The following is a 23874-nucleotide window of genomic DNA, read 5'->3' on the forward strand; positions in this document are numbered from 1 at the left end:
ATGTAGTGAAAGCTCCGAGGAGGCAGCATTTACTACCAGCTAGAGGATCGGGGAGTTTCTCAGGGAAGTGGACGGTGGAAGACGGGGAGAGCAGGCCTCAGTGGGAGGTGGCCTTTCCGCATGCGCAGTCTTAAGAGCCCGGCGGAGCAGCGAGGGGGCGGGGCCAGGCTTCTGAAGAGGTTGCTATGGCACCGAGGGGCCAGGGGAGGTTAACTGAACCCTTAAAAGCATTGCTCCCTCCCCCACCCGCCAACGCCAGGGCCTAGGGCCATTGTTCCTGGCAAAATGGCGTCGGTAATCCCCTTCCTGGTCAGAGGCCTAAATAAGGCTGAAGGTGGGAGTGGGACTGGAGGTGGGAACAAAAACTACAATTCCCAGGGTACCTCGCACCCGCCTGTGAGGCGCAGGGCACGTGCCCAGGCCTAGCGGTTACATGCCGTCAAAAATCTGCTTCATAGCTTCCCTTTCCCATCCCTTCTTTGGTGGTTGCCCAACCCCCGCGCGCGCGCACTGCAGTCCTGGGGGGCGGGAGGGACATGCCATGGCAGTTGCCCTCGCAACATAACTGGGAGACCGGTATTTGTAAATCTGTGCTTCGACTTCTCATCCCAAAGCTGGCAGGTATGGGTCTCGCGAGAAAAGCCGGGAGTTGGAAAAAGGGAGTTAGGGGTGGCGGGCGAAAAGGTGCTGGCGGGTTCCACAGCTCGGCAGAGCTACAGCATTTAGAGACGTGCTGTGAACTGAGAGTGGGTGGAGGGTGGCTAGGATGTAGTATGTGCTTGGACATTTTTTTCTCTTTTTAGAGGAGCGGATAAGGCAGCTGTGGAGAGAGCGAGAGCTTCAGAACACAGAAGGTGTCGAGCGTGGTTCCTCACTGAGATTTTCTTTTTGGAAGGGGCAGAAGCCTTTCTCCTCGACGCGCATCCCTCTCTCCCGCTGCGTTGAAGAGGGCGGGGAGGCGTGCGCACGCTCTAGTTGGCTAGCCACTCGACAGACACCTCGCTGCGATAGGGGCCGTTAGGAGTTGGGGCTGCTCCGTTGGCTTTCTCCGCCCCTCCCCCTCTCCTTTCTTCCCCTCCCTTCCCCGCCCCCCTCCGCCACTCTCTCCTACCCATCTGAATTCCTTGGCTGGAGTACGCGTGCGCCTGCTCAGCTCCAGGGCGAGCGCGAGCTTGGGCTCGTACCCCGCTCCCCTAACCCCGCCCGCTCTTTACCTACCGGCCGTGGCTGGCCCGGTGGGCTCGCGGGCAGACGCTCGCGCGCGCAAGCGCACACGACGCGGAGCAGAGCTCGAGACATCGAGGAGGGGAGTAAGAAGCATCCGAGGAGGCGATAGAGGAGGAGACGGTGAGTGTGTATGTGTTCTATTTTACCGTGTGGCTTTTCGGGGGGCGAGAGGAGGCTTGAGAGAGGGTAAGAGAGAAGCAGAAAGAGTCAGAGTGTCTCTCTGTGAGAGCCTCTAATCTGGCGAGGGTCCCGGGCCGGCCCGGGCGCTGGAAGAGAGGGAGGAGGCCGGGGGGCGTGTCTGCGATCGGGCTGAGAGATGAATGGGCCGGGGATGAATGGAGGGAGGCAGCGGCGGCCAAGAGTCTGTTCCGAGTAAAAGCCCTAGTGGGGGGCGGTTTGACCGAGGCAGGATGAGTGCCTTCACCAATAGGTACCGGACGAGGCCGGGCTCCGGTCTTCGGGGTTGTGGGAGCTGCTGTCTAAGTGACCGAATGGGCGAAGAGGAAAATTAAGAGGGAGAAAGTGGGGAAGGGCAGGTTTGAGGTTGAGGTGCGTTTTTTGTTTTTGTTGAGGGGTGGCAACTTTGGGAGCTGATAGAAGACCCGGCAACCGGGAAGGTGAGGAGGATTCAGGAGGGGGACCCGGAGACGGTTGACAAAGGACTGAATGATCATTTAAGTGAGATTGACGCTACTGAAAGGGAAGACCGCTTCGGGTGTGGGAAGTTGAGTAAGGGTTCGATTGGTCGTATTGATGGGAATGGTGTCGAGGGAGGAGTGGATTTAATTTAGAGGTTCAGTTGATGTGTGAGGGACTGGATGGGGTGAGGGATATTGCTGGCTGGTTGTGTAAATGTGTTCGGTTCAAGGAGATTGAGAGGTGTTATTTGGGAAGGGGTGCTGTGTGTTCTGTGATTGACCGGTTGGGGATGGGGAAGAGATGGTATGGGGTTAGGATGAAAGTGATAAGGTGGCTTCACTGTACTGAAAGAGGTTTTGTTTGCTTAGTTAATAGTGGTGAAACATTTACGTAGTGGGGTGTGGGTGGAAATCCTGCACGTGTGTATCTCCGTATCTTGGGAATTGAGAGACGTTGTTAAAATGAGACTGAACCCTCAAAACAGATGCGAGTGGTATGGCTACTCCTTAAAGAGTTACTGTTTTGTTTTTGTTTTTGTTTTTGTTTTTTTTTGAGACAAAGTCTCACTCTGTTGACCGTGCTAGAGTGCCATGGCGTCAGCCTAGCTCACAGCAACCTGAAACTCCTGGGCTCACGCAATCCTTCTGCCTCAGCCTCCCGAGTAGCTGGGACTACAGGCACGCGCCACCATGCCCGGCTAATTTTTTCTATATAGATTTTTAGTTGTCCAAGTAATTTCTTTCTATTTTTAGTAGAGACGGGGGTCTCGCTCTTGCTCAGGCTGATCTCGAACACCTGAGCTCAAACGATCCCCCCGCCTCGGCCTCCCAGAGTAGATGGGGGTCTCGCTCTTGCTCAGGCTGGTCTCAAACACCTGAGCTCAAACGATCCCCCCGGGTCGGCCTCCTAGAGTGCTAGGATTACAGGCGTGAGCCACCGCGTCCGGGCAAAGAGTTACTGTTGATCGAAACAATTATACGAATAAACAGTCCTTGAGTTGTGAAAATTGTCTGTATAGTAGTGTTTGCATCCAATTTTGGGAAGCCATTGTTACCTTTTTTTTTTTTTTATGTGTATTAAGTTGTAATACTAAGAGAACTTTTTGAAGAGGTCTTAGTGTATGACAGAGCAGCAGGTGTCTTTTAGACAATTTCAATCCTTTGGACTGACGAGTTTATTTTTTATTTATTTATTTTGAGACAGAGTCTCACTCTGTTGCCCGGACTAGAGTGCCCTGGCATCAGGTTAGCTCACAGCAACCTCCAACTCCTGGGCTCAAGTGATCCTCCTGCCTCAGCCTCCCGAGTAGCTGGGACGACAGGCATGTGCCACCACACCCAGCTAATTTTTTTTAATATATACTTTTAGTTGCCTGGCTAATTTCTTTTTATTTTCAGTAGAGACGGGGTCTCGCTCTTGCTCAGGCTGGGCTCTTGCTCAGGCTGGGCTCTTGCTCAGGCTGGTCTCGAACTCCTAAGCTCAAGCGATCCTCCCGCCTCGGCCTCCCATAGTGCTAGGATTAAAGGCGTCAGCCACCACACCTGGCCTGATGAGTTTAAAAATTGTTTAAACTCTACAGTCCAAGGGAAAGGTAGCTTGCATTAAAGATAGCAAAAATGTACCAAAGCTGATTTTGAATGCTAAAATAATTATTCATGATTTTTTTTTTTGGTCTTCTGAATTTGTCTTATTTGAAAATTGACACTTGCTTTTTATTGTGAGTTTAAATTACAACAGATTACTTGGACATTTTGTTTTCTGAATATATTACTTCTGGTAAGGATGTCTTGTGATGGTCTCATTCTGTTCTAGGTCAAGATTAATAGTTATGGATTCTTAACTTTTCGTGATTATTTTTACAAATTTTACTGACATATATTCAAATACTCTTGGAAATGTTGCAAATCTGAGAACATTTCCATGCCATTTTTCTTTATCCTGCTTTGATGTTGGAAAGAGCGTAATCCTTGTTTTGGCTACCCACAGTTCGAATATAAAAGTTATTACTGTGTTCATAGTCTCTCAGATTGAGATGGATACTTAGTGTATTAAATGGTACAGTAGAAGTGTAAAGGTACTGTGAGAGCCTGGAAATCTTACATTAACTCAGCCAAGCAAAGTGGTCTCCCAGTTTTGAACTAGATGTTCCTAGAGTGGAAGGACATTTAAGTTTTGAGGCTTGAAAGTATAAACATGGTTTATTTGGGGAGTGGAATGAGATGAGGCTGGAATCTTAGGTTGAGGCTAGGGTGAAGGACTACCCTAAAAGAGTCAGGAGCCCTTGATTGTTTAAAAAGAGGAATAACGTAAGCAGATTTGTGATGTTCCTCTCTGCCTTTGCTTCTGATGCCCCTCTCTACCTGGAATGATCTCACTTCCCCTCCCTTTGAATTTGAACTCATTCTTCTAAGACTTCTGTCATCAGCTATTCCTGAAAGCCTTTCCTGCTTCCCCTTTCTTCCTTTTCCCAGTATCCTCCATCATGCTAGATTGGGTGTCCCTCTTTAGAGTTCCCATTCACACCTTGTACATAATTTTGTTACTGTACTTCAGGTGGGAGGCAGGCAGGAAAGGTATTTCTCCCTTATCTGAAAGAGAAAATGAAGCTCAGAAAAATAAGACTTGCCCTAGAAAGTAAGTGGTAGACCCTGGAGTTCCGACTTCAAGACCAGTGTTGATCCTCATATTACAAGTCTGCATTTGCTGATATATTTATTCTACAGTGTTAACTTTTTTCCATAAAGTAGAGGAGCTTCTGTTTTTACTACGTTGTTCATTGCTTGGCCAGTAAATGATAAAGCCAATGGGTGCAAGGAACCAGAGTAGACAGAAGTAAAGAAAATGAGGAATGTTATATTAATATTATGATCAGATTTCTTGTCAGATGATTGAATTAAAAATAATGGAGGACTTAAATTTTGTATATATGTTTTTGTGGGGGTGGGAATTGTGTATAAATAAAAAAAAACCCTTTCTTTTCAGTCTTTCATCTTAGTGTAAGTAGAGCAGCTCTGTTTGCAGATATACTTGATTATGGCTCTTGGCTAAAAGCCAGAATTCTTCCAAAGGGGTGGATATTTTTCATCTTCGAGATCATAAAATTTATGATATTATTAGGTTAGGAGATATTTGAAGACTATAAAGCACATCCATAAAGGCATTCATTCAGAAATTTTCAAAGCTTCAAAAGGAGAATTGACATAATTTTTAATTGTTTTGATAGAGCTTGTTTTGAGATATTTGGTTTGGAAAATGTTGAGATAAATAGAAACGAAGCACATTGTTTTCTGTGTTTTAGCATGGTAACTTTTAACAATTGTGATAAGGCTGGGTGTAGTGGCTCACACCTGTAATCCTAACACTCTGGGAGGCTGAGGTGGGAGGATTGCTTGAGCTCAGGAGTTAGAGACCACCCTAAGCAAGCGCGAGACCCTGTCTCTACTAAAAATAGAAAAATTAGCTGGGCGTCTTGGTACACACTTGTAGTCCCAGTTACTTGGGAGGCTGAGGCAGGAGGATCCCTTGAGCCCAGGAGTTGGAGGTTGCAGTGAGCTATGATGACACCACTGCAGTCTACCTGGGGCTACAGAGTGAGACTGTCTCAAAAAAAATTGTGATACAATTCATAAAACAAGTTTACCATTTTAAAGTGTGTAGTTTAGTGGTATTAAGTAACTTCATGATGTTGTGCAGCTAGCACTACTATCTGGTTCCAAAATATTTTTGTTATTCCAAAAGAAAACTTTGTACCCAGCAGGTTGGTACTTCCCACTCTCTCTTCCCTCCAAGTCCCAGGTGACCATTAATCTGTCTCTATGGGTTTGCCTATTCTGGATATTGCACATAAGTGGAATCATAATATATGATCTTTTGTGTCTGGCTTCTTTCACTTAGCATGCTTTTGAGATTCACCAGTGTGGTGGCATGGAGAAGTACTTAACTCCCTTTTATGGCTGAGTAACATTCTGTTGTACGGATGTACCACATTTTATTTATCAGTTCATCAGTTCATGGATATTTGGGATGTTTCCACTTTTGGCTTTTGTGAATAGTGCTTCTATGAATATTCATGTACAAATTTTGGCTTGAACTCCTGTTTTCAATTATTTTGGGTATGTACCTAGGAGTGAAATTACTGGGTAATGTGGTAATCCTCCGTTTAACTTGTTGAGGAACCACCAAACTGTTTTCCACAGCAGCTATACCAATTTACATTGCTACCAGCAATGTATGAGGGTTCCAATTTCTCCACATCCTTGCCAACACTTGTTACTTACTGTTGTTGTTTTTTTTAATGGCCATCGTAGTGAGTATGAAGTGGTATCTAATTGTGGTTTTGATTTACATTTCCTAATGACTAATGATGCTGAGAATTTTTTCATCTGCTCATTGTCCATTTGTATATCTTCTTTGGAGAAATGTCTGTTTAAATCCTTTGCTCATTTTTAATTGGGTTATCTTTTGGCTGAGCTACAGGAGTTTTACATATTCTGTTTACTAGTCACTTATCAGATATATAATTTGAAAATAGTTTCTTCTATTCTGCGAGTTGTCTTTTTCTTTTTTTTTCCTTTTCTTTTTTTTCTTTTTTTTTTTTTTTTGAGACACAGTCTTGGTCTGTTGCCCTGGCTAGAGTGCCGTGGCGTCAGCCTGGCTCACAGCAACCTCAAACTCCTGGGCTCAAGCGATCCTCCTGCCTCAGCCTCCCGAGTAGCTGGGACTACAGGCATGCGCCACCATGCCCAGCTAATTTTTTTCTATGTATTTTTAGTTGTCCAATTAATTTCTTTCTATTTTTAGTAGAGACGGGGTCTCGCTCTTGCCCAGGCTGGTTTGGAACTCCTGAGCTCAAACAATCTGCCCGCCTCGGCCTCCCAGAGAGCTAGGATTACAGGCGTGAGCCACCCTGCCCGGCCTAACTTGAAGTTTTTATCTATAAAATACATAATACTATAAGCGCATATAGTGAAATGAAGCTATTTTGTGGTGATATTCAGTCACTCTTTGGACAATTGTGGGGAAGAAATGTTTCTGAATGCATTTTTGAAGGTCATGCCTTAGATTTGAAGTTTAGGGATATTCTAAAGCTACTTATGAGTCAGTAAAACTTTTATGATCGGAAAACTTCAATATGGCAAGCTAGACAGTCCTTATGCTAAAGTTATATAAGTGACCTTTTTTTTATATAAGTGACTTTTTTAATTAAGAATATTTTTGTTCTCAAATTGTGTAGGGTGAAATCTTTGCTTAAAACTAGGAAAAAACCAGATTTGGTCTATAGTTAATCTATTTAGCCAGAAATTGGCATTAGATATATCTTAAAAGCAATCATATTTATGTGTTATATATTAATGGTTTATGATTGTTCAGATCTGGAACCTATCCAAATATTTTGAACCAACTTTTTATTTAATATACAGGGGTCTCACTCTGTTGTCCAGGTTGGGGTGCAGTGGCTATTCACAGTGAAGATCATAGTGCACTACAGCCCTCAACTTCTAGGCTTAAGGGATCCTCCTGCCTCAACCTCCCGAGTAGCTGGGACTACAGGCGCATGCCACCATGCCCAGCTAATTTTTCTGTTGTTTCTAGAAACAAGGGTCTCACTTTTGCTCAGGCTGGTCTTGAACTGAGCTCAAGCTATCCTCCCGCCTCAGCTTTCCAGAGTGCTAGGATTACAGGTGTGAACCACCGTGCTTGACCTAGTGGAGGTGTTTTAAAACAAGTGTGGGAAGTCTGTGCTTAATCAGCCCCAAGGTGATAGTTCAGCTCTGATTATACCCACTGCTGCCCAGAGAATAATTTTTGTTCTGCTGGCTACTGTGGCATTTCCATTCAAAGTTAGCCTTTGAAGGTTTCTAGCAAGAGAAAAAAATCCCTTGAAGATATGTGCTAAGGAACCTTTTCCCATCCAAGTACTAACTAGGCCTGACCCTGCTTAGCTTCCTAGATCAGACGAGATCCGCCACATTCAGGGTGGTAAGGCTGTAGACTAAGGAACCTTTTCAAAAGCACTGATAACTTACTCTGAAGCCGTTAGCTCCAGTGAATTGTAGAGTATGACTTACCTGAGATATACCATTCATTCAACAAATATTTATTGCATTCTTCCATTGTGCCAGGGTTGGGAGTAGATGAAAAGGAAGCAAAAGAGGCAATGACCCTTGGAGCTTTCATTTGGAAGATGACAGACTGTCAACAAACAAATCATATCAGAAAATAGATGCCAAGAAGAAAACTTTTGAAAGAGTGCTGGGATGTTGGGGGAGGAGCTTATTTAGCTCAAGTGGTTAGGGAGGGCTTCTTTGAGGAGCTGACTTTGAATAGAAACCTGAATGTCAAGAGACCAGCTAAGATCTCCTAGTGGAGGCTCCAGGCAATGAAGGCAAAGACTCTAACTCGTGCTACCTCTTTTTTTTTTTTTTTACCCTTTTCTCCTTCCCGAGTGCCCAGCATATTCTTTAAACTGGCTGTATTATTGAACAAAAATTTTTAGTATACCTTCACATCTTCTGTTTCTTACTATTTGAAATAGATGAATTATTGTTTTGCTTTTAAGCAAAACACAGCAAAACCAGGTATTTTCCTTATGAGAGGACACTGTGTTCCCCAATAGAAATGTTAGTGGAGTAGGAGTCAGCCTGGTCTTGTCTCAGTGTGATCTTGTTTAAGTCTGTAAGCGTCTGTTTCCTTATTTGTTATTAAACAAAACAAAAGCCCTACCTACTTTGCAGGGTTTCTTTGCTAATAAAATGAGAAAATACACTTTGTACATTATACAAGTACATGTGAAATGCAACATATTCTGTTAATATACTTTTGGAATCAAAGTATCTCAATGAAGAAATGTTTTCCCACCAATTTAAAGCTTTTATGTTTCTACCCATCTGGTAAATTTTAGCACCAAATGTCTAAACTGATTGATTAATCAGCAGGGGTTGGGTTCTTAGAAAGTAGTAGTGTGGTAGAAATTGTGTTGAATTTGGAGCTATTAATAGATGAGAAGTTCTTTGGGAAACTATAAAGCAAGGATTGATAAACTTTTTCTGTAAAGGGCCAGGTAGTACATATTTTAGGCTTTGTGGGCTGTGGAGTGTCTGTTGCCAGTAACTCAGCTCTGCTGCTGTAGCAGCCATAGGCAATGTGTAAATGAATGAGTGTGGCTATGTTCCAATGAAACTTTATTTATGGACACTGAACTATGAATTTCAAATAATTTCCATATGTCATGAAATACTATTTTCTTTTGATTTTTTTTAAACGTAAAAATGTAAAATGTAAAACCTTAAAAATGTAAAAACCTTTCTTAGCTCACTGGCTGCAGAGAAACAAGTAGTGAGGTGGGTTTGGCCTGAGACTGTATGTAGTTTGGCCATAGATGCTATTAAAAATTGGGCAGAATAAGGTGTTAATTAGGGATGGGAGGGTAGGTGATTGATACATAGAAATTATAGAATTTTGATGATGAAAGAGATGGAGATGATTTTAACCCCTTTTCTAATTTGGATCCAGAACTTTTTCACATAAAATGGGCGTCTTTAATTGAGAAAATGACTTTGCCAAAGCAAAACTGGAGGATGGAAGCAAGGAAGAAGGTAGTTTTAGTGTTATAAACTCCCAAGGATTGTGATGTGGTTGTGCAGTGTATGTATCTGTGCAAGTCAGGGTTGTATATATAGTGTGTACTTGTGGTTCCAAATTATATGTGGCCCCTTATTAGGAGTAGTAGTTAAGAGTGGGCTTGGGGTCGGGCATGGTGGCTCACGCCTGTAATCCTAGCACCCTGGGAGGCCGAGGCGGGTGGATTGTTTGAGCTCAGGAGTTCGAGACCAGCCTGAGCAAGAGCGAGACCCGTCTCTACTGAAAAAATAGAAAGAAATTATCTGGACAACTAAAAATATATAGAAAAAATTAGCCGGGCATGGTGGCGCATGCCTGTAGTCCCAGCTACTCGGGAGGCTGAGGCAGAAGGATTGCTTGAGCCCAGGAGTTTGAGGTTGCTGTGAGCTAGGATGACGCCACGGCACTCACTCTCGCCAGGGCAACAGAGTGAGACTCTGCCTCAAAAAAAAAAAAAAGAGTGGGCTTGGGAGTGAGATGCCTGGGTTGAATTCTGGCTCTGGTTTTTACTAGCTGTGTAATCTTAGTAAAGTTACTTAATTTTTTGAGCCTAGTTTCCTCATTTGTAAAATGAGAACGAAAATATTACCTCAAGGTTTTTGTGGTGATTACATGAGAAAATGCATGAAAGGGTTTACAAGTGCTTGGCACATAGCACTCAGTAAAGTGTTAACTGATAATATTCATTTTAATGTATGTTGTATATGCCTTATTTGTTTTGTGCTTCCTTTGGTTCTTTTAAGAAACTATAATGTCCATAACTGGTTCTTTGATACAGGTTATTAATAGAAAACTCTGCTTTAAAGGATTAAAATAATATAGAGGTAGATCAAACCCTTTTTTTACCCAATTTTCTGCCCTCCCAGAGGTAACCATTTATTAAGAGTTGGCTGTGGACTTGTACAATCCTTTTTCTCTGTATTTACATGAATGTGTATGTGTATATAGAAATGAAAAAAAATTATATGACTTACCTTTTTCCCAAAGATTATGACTTAGGACTCTTTTCATGTCAGTATGTGTATATCCACTTCATTCTTTCTAATGGATACACAGTATTTAATACTATATGTTTCTCTAGCTTTAAGTACCAGGATCAGTTTAGAGTATATTCTTCTAGTCATTTTTATATGTGTTTACACATATATGAGTACCTTTTGAAATACGTAGTTTTGTAGGGTTTTTTCACATAAATGATATATAGATGTATATGTTTTACTACAACTTTTCTTACTTAACAGTATATATGTAGGAGATTTTTATACATCAGTATATATCCATCTCTCATTTTAATTTATTTTTTGAAATGGGGTCTTGCTCTATCACCCAGGCTGGAGTACAGTAATGGGATTGTAGCTCACTGTAGCCTTGAACTGGGCTGTGGCAATCCTCCTGCCTCAGCCTCCCCAGTACCTAGGACTACAGACTCGAGCCAACATGCCCAGCTAATTTTTAAAAATTTTTGTGGAGACTGGGTCTCGCCTTGTTACCCAGGCTGGTTTCAAACTCCTGGCCTTAAGCAGTCCTCCTGCCTCAGCCTCCCAGAGTGCTGGGATTACAAATGTGAGCCACCACACCCAGCATGGTTCTTCTATTTCATTAGTCCATTTGTCTATTTTTGTTCTGAAACCACATTGTTTAAGTTACTGTAGCTATATTATATGTAAATATCTGGTAAGGCAAATTCTCAGTGTTGTTTTTGAAAATTTTCTTGGCTTTCCTTGTATTCTTTTTAGAATGAGCTTATCAGTTTTGGACAAAAACATCTCTTTGGGATTTTTTTTTTAAGAGACAGTGTTTTGCTCTGTCGCTCAGGCTGGAGTGCAATGGCGGTGTGGTCATAGCTCATAGCAGCCTCGAACTCCTGGACTGGCTCAGGTGATCTTCCTGCCTTAGCCTCGGAGTAGCTAGGAATACAGGCACACACCACCATGCCCAGGTAATGTTTTTATTTTTTGTAGATATTGGGTCTCACTATGTTGTCCAAGCTGGTCTTGAACTCCTGGCCTCAAGCTGTCCTCCCACCTCACTCTCCCAAAGTCTCCCAAAGACTACAGGCATGAGCCACCAAGCCAGACCTCTTTGGGATTTTGATTGGGTTTGCATGGATTTTGGAATAATCTGGAGAGGCTGGAGGAATTGTAAAGATGTTGATATTGGGTCTTTCCAAGAAACATGGTACAGTTTATGTATTTCAGTACATTTTCACATTTGTCTGTTTTGTTTTTTTGAGATGGGACCTTGCAGTGTCACCCAGGCTGAGGGACAGTGGCATGATCATAACTCACTGTAACCTCTAACTTCTAGGCTTAAGAGATCCTCCTGCCTTAGCCTCCCTACGAGTAGCTGGGATTTCAGGGCATGCCACCAGACCTGGCTAAATATTTAATTTTTTTGTAGAAACAGGGTCTCATTATGTTGCCCAGGCAGGTCTCGAACTCCTCGTCTCAAGCAGTCCTCCCACCTCAGCCTTCCAAAGTGCCAGGATTACAGGTGTGAGCCACTGTGCCCAGCCTAGTTTTCTTTACATAGGTGTTGCATATTTCTTCTTGAGTTTATTCCTAGGTTAATATTTTATAGCTTTGTTGCTCTTGTGAACAGGATAGTTGTTTTTTTAAAATTATATTCAGAGTGTTGATTTCTGTATGTTGATTTTGTCTTTGGCCTATTTGCTGAGCTCTCTTGTTAGTTCCTATTATAGTGTTTTAGTTGTTTGCTTGGATTTTCTAGGTAGATAATCATATAGTCTGCAAGTTTTGAGTTTTGTCTTCTACTTTCTAACATTTGTACATCTTGTTTTATTTCCTTAGGTGGTAGCAGGAATTCTTGGCTTATTCCTGACTTCAATGATTGTTTATGTGAAAGATACTTACCCTCACTCATAAGATACATGCTAATCGAAACCAGACTGAGATTCCTTGTTTTAAATCTATCAGAATGTTAAAAATCAAAATGTTTGATAACACTTTTTGTTGTTAAGGCTGTGGGGTAAAAGACCTCTCACACACTGCAGGTGGGAGTTTAAATTGGTACAATGGCCATGGAAGGCAATTTGGCAGCATTATATAAACATACACATGTATTACATGCACTTTTCTAGATATATTACTATACTTCAATAAAAGTTTAAAAAATAGATATGCAAATTTCTTTTGATCTGGTAATCCTGGTTTATATATATATGTGCGTGTGTATAAGTAAAATGAAATCTGCAATGTTATTTGAATACTACAAAATAAGAATGAGAAACCTGTATGTACTGAAAAGAAAATAAAGTATCTTAAGTTATTATGACAGTAAAAGCAGTTTAGTGTATACTATGCAACTTTTTGTGTAGAAAGGGGAGAACATATATTCATATTTATTTATTTGCGTAAAGAGACTGGAGGGATACACAAAAATCTAATGAGTGGTTACCTGTTAGGTAAGGTGGGCACTGAATGGATAGGAGACAGGATTGGGAATGCGCCTGCCTGTTATATACCTCTTTATTTGATTATTGAACCATACAATTGTATTATAATTTTAAACATTAAAAATAGAAATGGTTTCTTGAATTACTTTAGCTCCTCCAAGGACATTTTTTTTTTGAGACAGGGTCTCGCTCTTTTTGCTGGGCTAGAGTGCAGTGGCGTCAGCTCACTCCAACTTCAAACTCCTGAGCTCAAGCAATCCTCCTGCCTCAGCCTCCCATATAGCTGTGACTGCAGGCACGTGCAACCACTCCCAGCTAATTTTTGAAATTTTTTGTAGAGAAGGGGCCTTGCTGTAGAGAAGGGGTCTTGCCTAGGCTGGTCTTAAACCCCTGGCCTCAGATGTGCCTCTGACCTTGGCCTCTCAAAGTTCTAGGATTACAGGCATGAGGCACACCAGCCTTTTTTCTTTTTCTTGATCTTTCTCTTCTATGTTGCAGGCTTTCTTCAAATGGCTGTCTTCTGAATTTGTTCATATTTAAGAATGAGCTAGTAGAAGGGCTGACTGGGAGTTCTGTGCACCTGGGCAGGGTTGTCAACTTTGAGGTGAGTGGGTGGGCACTTGGAGGGTCCAAATGCCAGAAGGCAGAGGGCTTTGCTCTAGGGTACCCTAATTCTTCTCAGTTTATTGAATTTGGTATTCTACATGCAGAGATTTATTTCTTTTGGGGGAAGGACTCATCAACTGTTTCATAATTTAGACCTCAGTTAATTTCTATTTTCAGCCTTTTTCTTATTCTGGCCCTCTGTGGGATCAGTCTTCTCTTGTGTGTGGAGCCTCTCTGGGATTTTGCCCTGCAAGTCTGCTCTCTTCTGGGTTAGAAATCTTTCTATTACATATTTTAGGTTGTAGCATACTTTATTTGTGTTATCAGCCAGTTCTTTTAGGTTTGCTCTCTGTCAGAAATTGTTGAAATCTTTTTTTCCCTCTTCCTGAAATGGAAGAAATTGTTGAAATCTTGTTTCTGCTATGCCATTTCCCATTCAGGTCCTTGACTTGTGATTTATACTTTTGTACTCCTTTACCATCACTTTTCTGGGGTCTTGGAAAGTACAAGAGATATGGATGTTCAATTCACCTTCTTAAACCAGAAGTCAAAGGTAGTATATCTTTTTTTTTTTTTTTTTTTTGAGACAGAGTCTCACTGTGTTGCCCTGGCTAGAGTGAGTGCCGTGGCGTCATCCTAGCTCACAGCAACCTCAAACTCCTGGGCTCAAGCAATCCTCCTGCCTCAGCCTCCCGAGTAGCTAGGACTACAGGCATGCGCCACCATGCCCAGCTAATTTTTTTCTATGTATTTTTAGTTGTCCAATTAATTTCTTTCTATTTTTAGTAGAGACGGGGTCTCGCTCTTGCTCAGGCTGGTTTCGAACTCCTGAGCTCAAACAATCCGCCTGCCTCGGCCTCCCAGAGAGCTAGGATTACAGGCGTGAGCCACCGCGCCCGGCCAACAGTAGTATATCTTAAGCGTGGATAGACTGTAGGCTCCTTGAGGACAAGGACTGATTTTTGTTCTTTTATCCCTAGACTTTGACACAGTGCCTGGCACATTGGCACTTGGTAAGTGTTTATTGGTATGAATGTGAATATATGAAAAGAGAGAGGATTGTTAATGGAAAATTTTCTGTGTAACTTTGTTTAAATATGGATTCTTTCAATTGCTGGTTATAAAAAATCGAAGAAATTATTTGAGCCAACCAGTAGGTTGACAAACTACTGATTTTATCAGTACTGGATTTCGTATGGATAGAATCATGGTAATCTACAGGGGAAAAAATATTTTGAACTTTTAATGCAAATGCTCCAAGCTTATACAGTCACGTGTCACTCCATGATGAGGATACATTCTGAGAAATGCATTGTTAGGTGATTTTGTTGTTGTGTGAACATGATAGAGTGTACTTACACAAACATAGATGGTATAGCCTCCTACACACATAAGCTAAACGGTATAACCTGTTGCTCCTAGGCTACAAACCTACACAGCATGTTACTGTATCTAATCCTGTAGGCAGTTGTAACACAATGGTATTTATGTATCAAAACATGTTTAAACACATTGGAACATAATAGAAAAGATATAGTAAAAATACGGTATTATAATTTTATAGGATCATCTTCATATATACAGTCTGTTGTTACCTGAAATGTCATTATATGGCACATGACTGTATATCAAACATGTTGAAGGCGTAGAGATAGAGTACAGATTTGTGAGATTTTTCCTGTAATTTCAGTCTCTATAGAAGTAGTTTCCCAATTATCTTTATATACATTCCTCAGGCTTAGATAAGTGTATTTACCATTTTATGAAGAAAAAAATGGTCATACATAGATTGTGATATATAGCTGTGAACTTAGTAAGAGACTCCAGGTTTGAAGCCCGATTTTTTTTTAATTTCAGCATATTATAGGGGTACAGATGTTTAGGTTACGTATGTTGCCCTTTGCCCCCCCCCAAGTCCGAGTTTCAAATATGTCCATCCTCGAAGCCCGATTTTTATAGACTTTTTCACTGAGTTATGTTTTTACATTGCTGCATGTAGAACAGATACTATCCTGGTCACTGGAGCATTTGCCTTTAGCAATGCCAATATGGTTTATTACTGGAAAGCTTTAAAAAATGTATTAGATACTTTTCTGCCTTCCTAAATAGAGTCTTCCGAAGATCATTTAATGTTTTCTTGAGTATTGTTGAATAGTGCTTTATTATAGTGCTGCCCCTTGGGATTATTAAGAGGTAGAAAATAAAAGTTTTCATTTATTGATTATTGTGCCTGGCACTGTGCTAAGTATTTTATATGTATATTTTCACGTCTGTCCTGTGAGACTTCACAAATAAAATCAAGAATGAATGAGGTTAAATAATTTACCTAAAATATCCTCTGAGGAATGAAAGGCAGAACCAAGATTTGATTCCAGGTTTCTCTCACTCTGTGTTCTTAAATTCTGTTTTGTGGTTGAGAAACTGTTGGATCCATGATGGCCCCAGATATATTATGTTTGGTGAAGTTCTTGGCCTAGTTTTTAAAATTGGTTTTTCTTATTCATTGTTTAGGCTACCAGCTATTACATCTTATTGTTGTCTGGCTTTTCTCCTCTGAAACAGGGAGTCTTAACCCAGGAGGCCAGGCTGACGATGAGAGTGGACAGAATTAGGGTAGGAAGGTAGTATAGTTTTAAAAAGGCATATTTGATACTATGATGGTTTTGACTTTAGTAAAAGTGTGTTACTTTAAGTTTCTTAAAGAGGGACATCATATTTATTGAGATATTAATATAAAAATAACCAATACAAATGTAAAAGTCAATAATTTTTAGTAAATCTATAGAGTTGTAAAACCTTGATTACAATCTAATTTTAAAACATTATCATCACCCCCAAAAGATCCCTCATGCTCATTTGCAGTCATTCCTGCTCCTATGCCCCAGGCAACCACTAATCTAGTTTCTATCTCTATAGATTTGTCTTTTCTGGACATTTCATATAAATGGAATCATACAGTATGTGATCTTTTCCTCTGGCTTCTTTGACTTAGCATAATATTTTCAAGGTTCATCCTTGTAGCATGTATCAATACTCCATTCCTTTTTATTGCTGAGTAATAGTCTATTACACGGCTATAATACATTTTGTTTGTCCATTCGTGAGTTGATAGACATTTGGGTTGTTTCCACCTTTTGGCTATTGTGAATGGTGCTGCTATGAACACTTGTGTACAAGTTTTTGTGTGGACATATGTTTTCATTTCTCTTGGGTAGATGGTATCATATGGTAACTCTGTTTAACTTGTTGAGGAACTGCCAGATTGTGTTCTGAAGCAGCTGCACCATTTTAGATACCAGCAATGTATGAGGGTTCTGTTTTCTCTACATGCTTCCCAGTGCTTGTTACTGTTTTTTTTATTGTAGCCATCCTGATGGATATGAAGTGTTATTTCATTGTGGTTTTGATTTGCATTGCCATAATGAGTAATGATGTGGGACATCTTTTATGTGTTGATTGGCCATTTATATATCTCCTTTAGAGAAATATCTATTCGGATCTTTTGCCCATTTTTAAATTGGATTATTTGTCTTTTCATTATTGAGTTCTTTATATATTCTTGATACCAGTCCCTTATCAGGTATATGATTTGTACATATTTTCCTCCAGCCTATGGGTTGTTTTTTCACTTTCTTGATGGTATCTTTTGAAGCTCAAAAGTCTAAAATTTTGATTGGGGCAGCTTTTCAGTGTTTTCCTTTATTGCTTGTGTTTTTGTTGTTGTATCTGGGAAATTATTGCCTAACCCAAGGTTACTGAGATTTACTCCAATGTTTTCTTTTAAAAGTTTTATATTTTTAGCTCTTAAATTTGGGTCTGTGATCTACTTTGAGTTAATTTCTGTGTGTGGTGTGAAGTAGGGGTCCAATTTTATTCTTTTGCCTATGGATTCCAGTTGTTCCAGCACTTTTTGTTGAAAAGACTGCTCTTTCCCCATTGAATGGTCTTGGCCTCTTTGTTGAAAATCAATTGACCATGAATGTTAGGGCTTACTTCTAGACTGTCATTTCTATTCCATTGATCTATATGTCTATCCTTAGTCTGTTGTTCATTTCTAATTTAATTCTTTTGTGATAGGTGAGCATAATTTGTATGATTTGAGTCCTTTTAAATTGATTGAGATTTGTTTTATTACACAGAGTATGATCTTTTCCAGAGAGACTGTTCCCCATGTGCTTGTAAAGAATGTATATTTTGCTTTCATTGGTTGGAGTGTTCTAGATGTTGCTTAGGTCAAGTTAATTGATAGTATTGTCCAAGTTTTCCATATACTTGTTGGTTTTCTGTCTAGTTCTCTCCATTATTGAGAGTGGGGCATTGAAATCTTCTGCTGTTATTATTGAATTGTCTATTTCTCTCTTCAGTTTTGTCAGTTTTTATTTAATGTATTTTGGGTCTCTACTGTTGGATGTGTATATGTTTATAATTGTTATATTGTCTTGATGAATTAACCCTTTCATTCTTATGAAATGCCCCTCTTTGTCTCTAGTTACATTTTTATCATTAAGTACTGGTTTTTAAAAGACTAAGGAAAGATTCCTTTTCCCATTCCTCTTATTTGCTTCTTACCCTATAGCTTGAGAAACCAGGTGTCTTTTTTATATTAGGGCTCTAAGATTTCATTTTTTAAAAGAGGTTCTGCAAAAAAAATTTTTTTTTTTTTTGAGACAGAGTCTCACTGTGTTGCCTGGGCTAGAGTGCCGTGGCGTCAGCCTAGCTCACAGCAACCTCAAACTCCTGGGCTCAAGCGATCCTCCTGCCTCAGCCTCCCAAGTAGCTGGGACTACAGGCATGCGCCACCATGCCCGGCTAATTTTTTCTATATATTTTTGTTGTCCAATTAATTTCTTTCTAATTTTAGTAGAGACCGGGTCTCGCTCTTGCTCAGGCTGATTTCGAACTCCTGAGCTCAAACGATCCTCCCGCCTCTGCCTCTCAGAGAGCTAGGATTAGAGGCGTGAGCCACCGCGCCCGGCCAAAAAAATTTTTTTTGAAGGCTTTTCCAATTGAAATTTTCTGACTTGACATATTTTTGGCTGTATAAATCCTTCTGTCTTCTGGATTTCTGCTCTTGAGGTTTAATATCCCACCTAAAATGTTAACATTTGGGGAATATGGGTGAACAGTATACTGGATTCTTTGTATATACTCTTGTAGGTTTTTTCCCAAGTCCAAAGTTATTTCAAAATAAAAAGTTAAAAAAAATTCCACCTAAGTGAAGCTTTACTAGTTATCTTTTTTTACTTGCAGATAATACTAGTCTTATTTATTAAGTGACTTTAAAAGTATACCGATTTGGCAATGGAACCTCATAGAGCACTTCATGAGCCCTTAGTTCATTCTTAGCTCTGGTATTAACACAGATATGTCCCAGGAGCATCATCTGGTTGGCAAGTTTCTGGGAGTTGTTATAAGACTCTTCCTTTTCCCTCACAGACGTATCCATTCAGGCAGTAAAATTTGCATCATTTAATACTACCTTAATGTATCTTTCTTTCTTCCTTTTTTTTTTTCATGTCAGATGGGTAATGTGCCAACATCGTAACAAGATTTGAGGGAGACACATCTCACACATGTGTGAACACCCAGTCATCATGTTTACGAAATACAGAAGGATCAGTATATCTCGAATCTATCCTTCCTGCCACGATTTTCATTCAAACCTCATCATCTCTTTTCTGAATTATTGCAGTAGCTTTTTAGTTGGTCTCCTGTTTTGCATTGTATGCATAGAAGTCCTAGGTGACTCTTTGCCTCTCTGTCCTCATCTACCTGCTTCTGATATACATGTAAACTGCTCATGGTAACACTCATATACTTACTCCATGCTATTTCATGCCTTTGCTTATGATCTTCCCTCTGCCTAGATGAGCTAATTTTCTTTCTTCGAAACTCAGCTCAGGTATCTTTTCCATGAAACCTTACTAGAGAGTCTGACTTTGTTCTTTTGCATGTGGCTAACCAGTTGTCCCAGCACCATTTGTCGGAAAGACTATTCTTTCCCCATTGAATTGTCTTGGCACACTTGTTGAAGCTCAATTGACCATAAATATGTGGATTTATTTCTGGACTCTATTCCGTTTATATATACATCGATATGTATGAGTACTATAATGTCTTAATACTGTAGCTTTGTAGTAGGTTTTTAAATCAGAAAGTATGAGTCTTCCAAATTTGTTCTTTTTCAAGATTATTTTGGCTTCAGTTATTATGGGTCCCTTGAAGTTCTGTATGCATTGTAGGATTAGCTTGGTATTTTCTGCAGAGAAACCAGCTGGAATTTTGATACGAATTGAGTTGAATGTGTGGAATGATTAGGGGTGTTTCTTTCTATTTCGTTTGCTTTAGTTTAGGTTTTTTTCCTTCAGTTTTTCAAATTTGATATTTCTGTGTATTTTTGATTTGACATAATTCTTAACAAATCTTTGTGACAAATTGTGCCCTCCAAGGCACATAACATAGTAACAGGTATACAGGCTTAGCTTTGTAATACATGATTGTGGTAGAAAGGGAAGAATTTTCTTATTGGTGATTTGACCATTCATTTGAGAAACTTTTGTCCTTATTATGTTTTGCATTTTTACATGTTCATTGTGGAAAGTTTTAGAAAACACAAGCAGAAAAAAATCCATAATTCTACAGTTTGAAGTTAATTTGTGTGTATGTGTATATTCAGAGTTAATATCATTTGTGTGTATGGAAGCTCGTGTATACATAACCATATAATATACAGGGAACATCTTTTCATCTCACTGAAAACTGCAGTGTTATTTTTAATGCTATATCATACCTCATTTTGAGATATTTAATTTTTTTTGTTGAGACAGAGTCTCGCTCTGTTGCCTGGGGTAGAGTGCCGTGGCGTCAGCCCAGCTCACAGCAACCTCAAACTCCTGGGCTCAAGCAATCCTCCCGCCTGTGCCTCCCTGAGTGCTAGGATTACAGGCGCGAGCCACCGCACCAGGCCTGAGCTATTTAATGAAACCCCTATTAGGTTTATGTTTAGTTAAGTTTTTCCAAATTACAAGTGCTGTAATGAATGCCTTTATAGTTAAATCTTTGTGTAGATTCTCGACTATTTTCTAAGGCAAGTTACTATAAGTGGAATTGCTGGCTTAAAAGGATGCATGCTTCTAAGTCTATCTTGCTATTCTTTTAGGATAGTATATTAATATTTGATAGTAGTTTTTGTTAAAATCTGATGGCAAGCTCATAAACAAGTATTTGTACTATTTAAAAGTAATATTAGATGTTCATAACAGCATATTCATAATAGAAGATAGAAACAATCCAATCCATTGACAGAAGAATGGATGAGCAAAATGTCATATATACATACAATGGAATATTGTTCAGCCTTAAAAAGGAATGAAATTCTGGTTCATGCTACAACATCTATGAACCTTGAAAACATTATACTAAGTTGAGTAAGCCAGACACAAAAGGGCAAATGTTGTCTGATTCCACTTACATGAAGTACCTAGCATAAGCAAATTCATAAATATAGAAAGTAGAATAGAGGTTACCAGAGGTGGGTGGGAATCGACAGGGAATTATTGTTTAATGGGTACAGAGTTTCAGTTTGGGATGATGAAAAAGTTCTGGGAATGGATAGTAGTGATGATTGCACAACAATGTGAATATACTTATTGCTAGTGAATTACACACCTAAAAATGATTAAAATGGTAAATTTGATGTTTTGTATATTTTACAACAGTAGAAGAAACTGCTATTGGATGAATTCTAGAATTTTAAACAAAAACCACGTAGAAATCATGTGTTTTTTTTTTCTTTTCTTTTTCATGTCCCCATATTAATAGAGATGGGCATGATTGTTTAACTTATTGTGTATGTCACCTTGTAGCTAAGTGAACTCAGGGTTTGGGCTGTTTTGAATTTGATGGATTGATAGATTGGGCTGAGAACTAGGTTCCTAACCAGTATTCTTGCCATATGAAGACAGATTAAGCTATACACCAAGTAGTCTGCTAGGTACCGATGGCTACAGTGGTAAACAAGATAAGACACAATCCCTGGAGTCTGCTTGTTGCTAAGATTGAACAGAAAAAAGAATAAACTTCTTATTAAGAAAAAAGGGATTAAAAATCAGGTGACTTGTTTTCTCCTTAATGATTTCCTTTGTGGGGTGATTTTAAAGTATCCTTTCCCCCCTCTTCAGGTTGCTATGGAAATATATGACCACATAAAAGGAAGTCCATTCTGCTAATTCTGATACCTGAGATGTAACTGGATTGAAGAGTGGAACAGGAAAAATTTTAGTGCCAACTTTAATTACAATGGCCACTGATTCAGGGGAGCCAGCCAGCACAGAAGATTCTGAGAAACCTGATAGAGTTTCATTCGACAGCAGAGTTCCTCAAGTTGTTGCAACTTTGACAGTAGAAGCTAGGCTAAAGGAAAAAAACAGTACCCCCTCTGCTTCTGGAGAAACCGTAGAAAGGAAGAGATTTTTCCGAAAGAGTGTTGAGATGACGGAAGATGATAAAGTTGCCGAATCTTCCTCCAAAGATGAGAGAATAAAGGCTGCAACGAATATTCCAAGAGCAGATAAACTTCCTACAAATGTGCTAAGAGGTGGACAAGAAGTTAAATATGAACAATGTTCAAAGGCAACTTTGGAAACTTCAAAAGATTGTTTCAAGGAGAAAAATGAAAAGGAAATGGAAGAAGAAGCAGAAATGAAGGCTGTAGCTACTTCTCCTAGTGGCAGGTTCCTGAAATTTGACATAGAGCTGGGAAGAGGAGCATTTAAAACAGTATATAAAGGACTGGACACTGAAACATGGGTTGAGGTTGCTTGGTGTGAACTGCAGGTGGGTATATAATCTTGGTTTTAATAAATTCCATTCTTAGCTGGCCTGACCTTCTGAGTGATCCAAGATTAAAATGTATCATGGATTAAAATAAAATGAAGGGCTTGTCCCCCACCTTCCAGAAATTATGCTCCTTTCTTAGATTCTCTTAGGAGCTTATGACAAACTTTTTTTTCTCTGGTTGTTTTCCCCTCAGTTTTAAAGGGGGAAAAAATCTATCATGACTTTTTTGGGGGAAAATTCTCTGATTTATTAGCTTTAGGAAATTTCTGGAATTCTTAATGTCTCCTTTTGAAAACTTTTCTTAAATAGTGCCTTATGAGTTGACTGTTATACTAAATACTTGAGAGTGGGATATAGGAATATATTTAGTGTGATATATACTTTTTCTCTTTCAACAAAATTTTGGGGGTTCATATGGTGTATTTCAGAACAGGAAAGATTTTTCTTGATTCTTTGAGGGCCTCTGTTGATATAAACTCATCATGCCTTTGAGTTTACCTCAGAGAGGATCTCTGGAAGAAATAATCACCAGAATCTACTGAGCTTAGTCAACTGGAATATGTTTAGAAATGCGAAATGAAGGCAACAGGAGAATGAATTACCTAGATATTTGGTTCCATAATAAATGTTTGTCTGGTACTTTTAACTAATGAATGACTAACTGGGGACAGAATATCATAGAAGAGGTTATAATGAGAATAGTTTCAGACGAAGGTAGTTCAGGTATAAGAAAAACCCTTGTGGCCTCAATCAGCTCATGGGAAATGGTTAGTGTTCACATGGGATGCTTAAAATTAAGATTGAATAAAGCCAATCACTAAGTAGAGGTTTTTTTGGTGGTTGTTCAAATTCCAGTGGTCTTTATGAGTGTGGGATTGTATGTACAGAATACCATGATTTCACCTGTTCTGAATGTGCTGTAGGTTGCCATACAGAGAGGTTGGAATTTACTCCAGGTCCCTGCATTTCTAGGAAGCTTTTTGTTTAATGCCATGGTTTCCAAACTTTGCTGTCTACAAGCGTCAGTATTTGCTTCATATGTGGATTGTGGAGCCTATTGCCACAGATTTTTGATTCAGTAGATCTGGATTGGGGTGCAGGACTGAAATTGTAATAAACTTTCTAAGTGCTTCTAACTTAGGAAATCCCTTAACTACTCTTTGGAAAACAAGTTTTACCTGTCACTCAAGCCATTCAAGTGGTCCCTGAAAGGTATATGCCTGTGTGAGATTTATTTGGTTTTCTTCTCACCTCCTTTTTACCCTTTAAGAATTTTGTAAGGTATGTGTTATAGTAGAAATTTTAGATAATACTGGCAAGCAAGCATCAAAATCACCTTTCTACCACTTTGAGCACAATGCTTTAAAAATTTTAGTATATCTATCTTTCTGCTAAGTATATATATGTCATTCTATAAGGTTTTGTAATCTTTATTTTCACTTATATTGAAAATTTTTTCACTGTAAGTGTACATTTGCATAATTATTTTCAATAGATGCTTAATATTTAATCGTAAGATTTGTATGGAT

The 23874-nt window shown here is 39.7% G+C and overlaps 1 protein-coding gene across 1 annotated transcript in view; it reads left to right on the forward strand.

The window, feature by feature from the left end:
• Positions 1-1286: 1286 nt before the first annotated feature.
• The window catches only part of WNK3 (WNK lysine deficient protein kinase 3), a 146310-nt gene continuing 123722 nt past the window's right edge, over positions 1287-23874 (forward strand). Inside the window, exons 1-2 of the mRNA XM_012663979.1 lie at positions 1287-1433; positions 21688-22342. Coding sequence (XP_012519433.1) covers positions 21806-22342 — 537 coding nt within the window. The 5' untranslated portion in view covers positions 1287-1433; positions 21688-21805. The remainder of the gene's footprint in view (positions 1434-21687; positions 22343-23874) is intronic.

This window comes from Propithecus coquereli, unplaced genomic scaffold, assembly GCF_000956105.1.
Source record: "Propithecus coquereli isolate 6110/MARCELLA unplaced genomic scaffold, Pcoq_1.0 Scaffold849, whole genome shotgun sequence".
Classification (NCBI taxonomy): domain Eukaryota; kingdom Metazoa; phylum Chordata; class Mammalia; order Primates; family Indriidae; genus Propithecus; species Propithecus coquereli.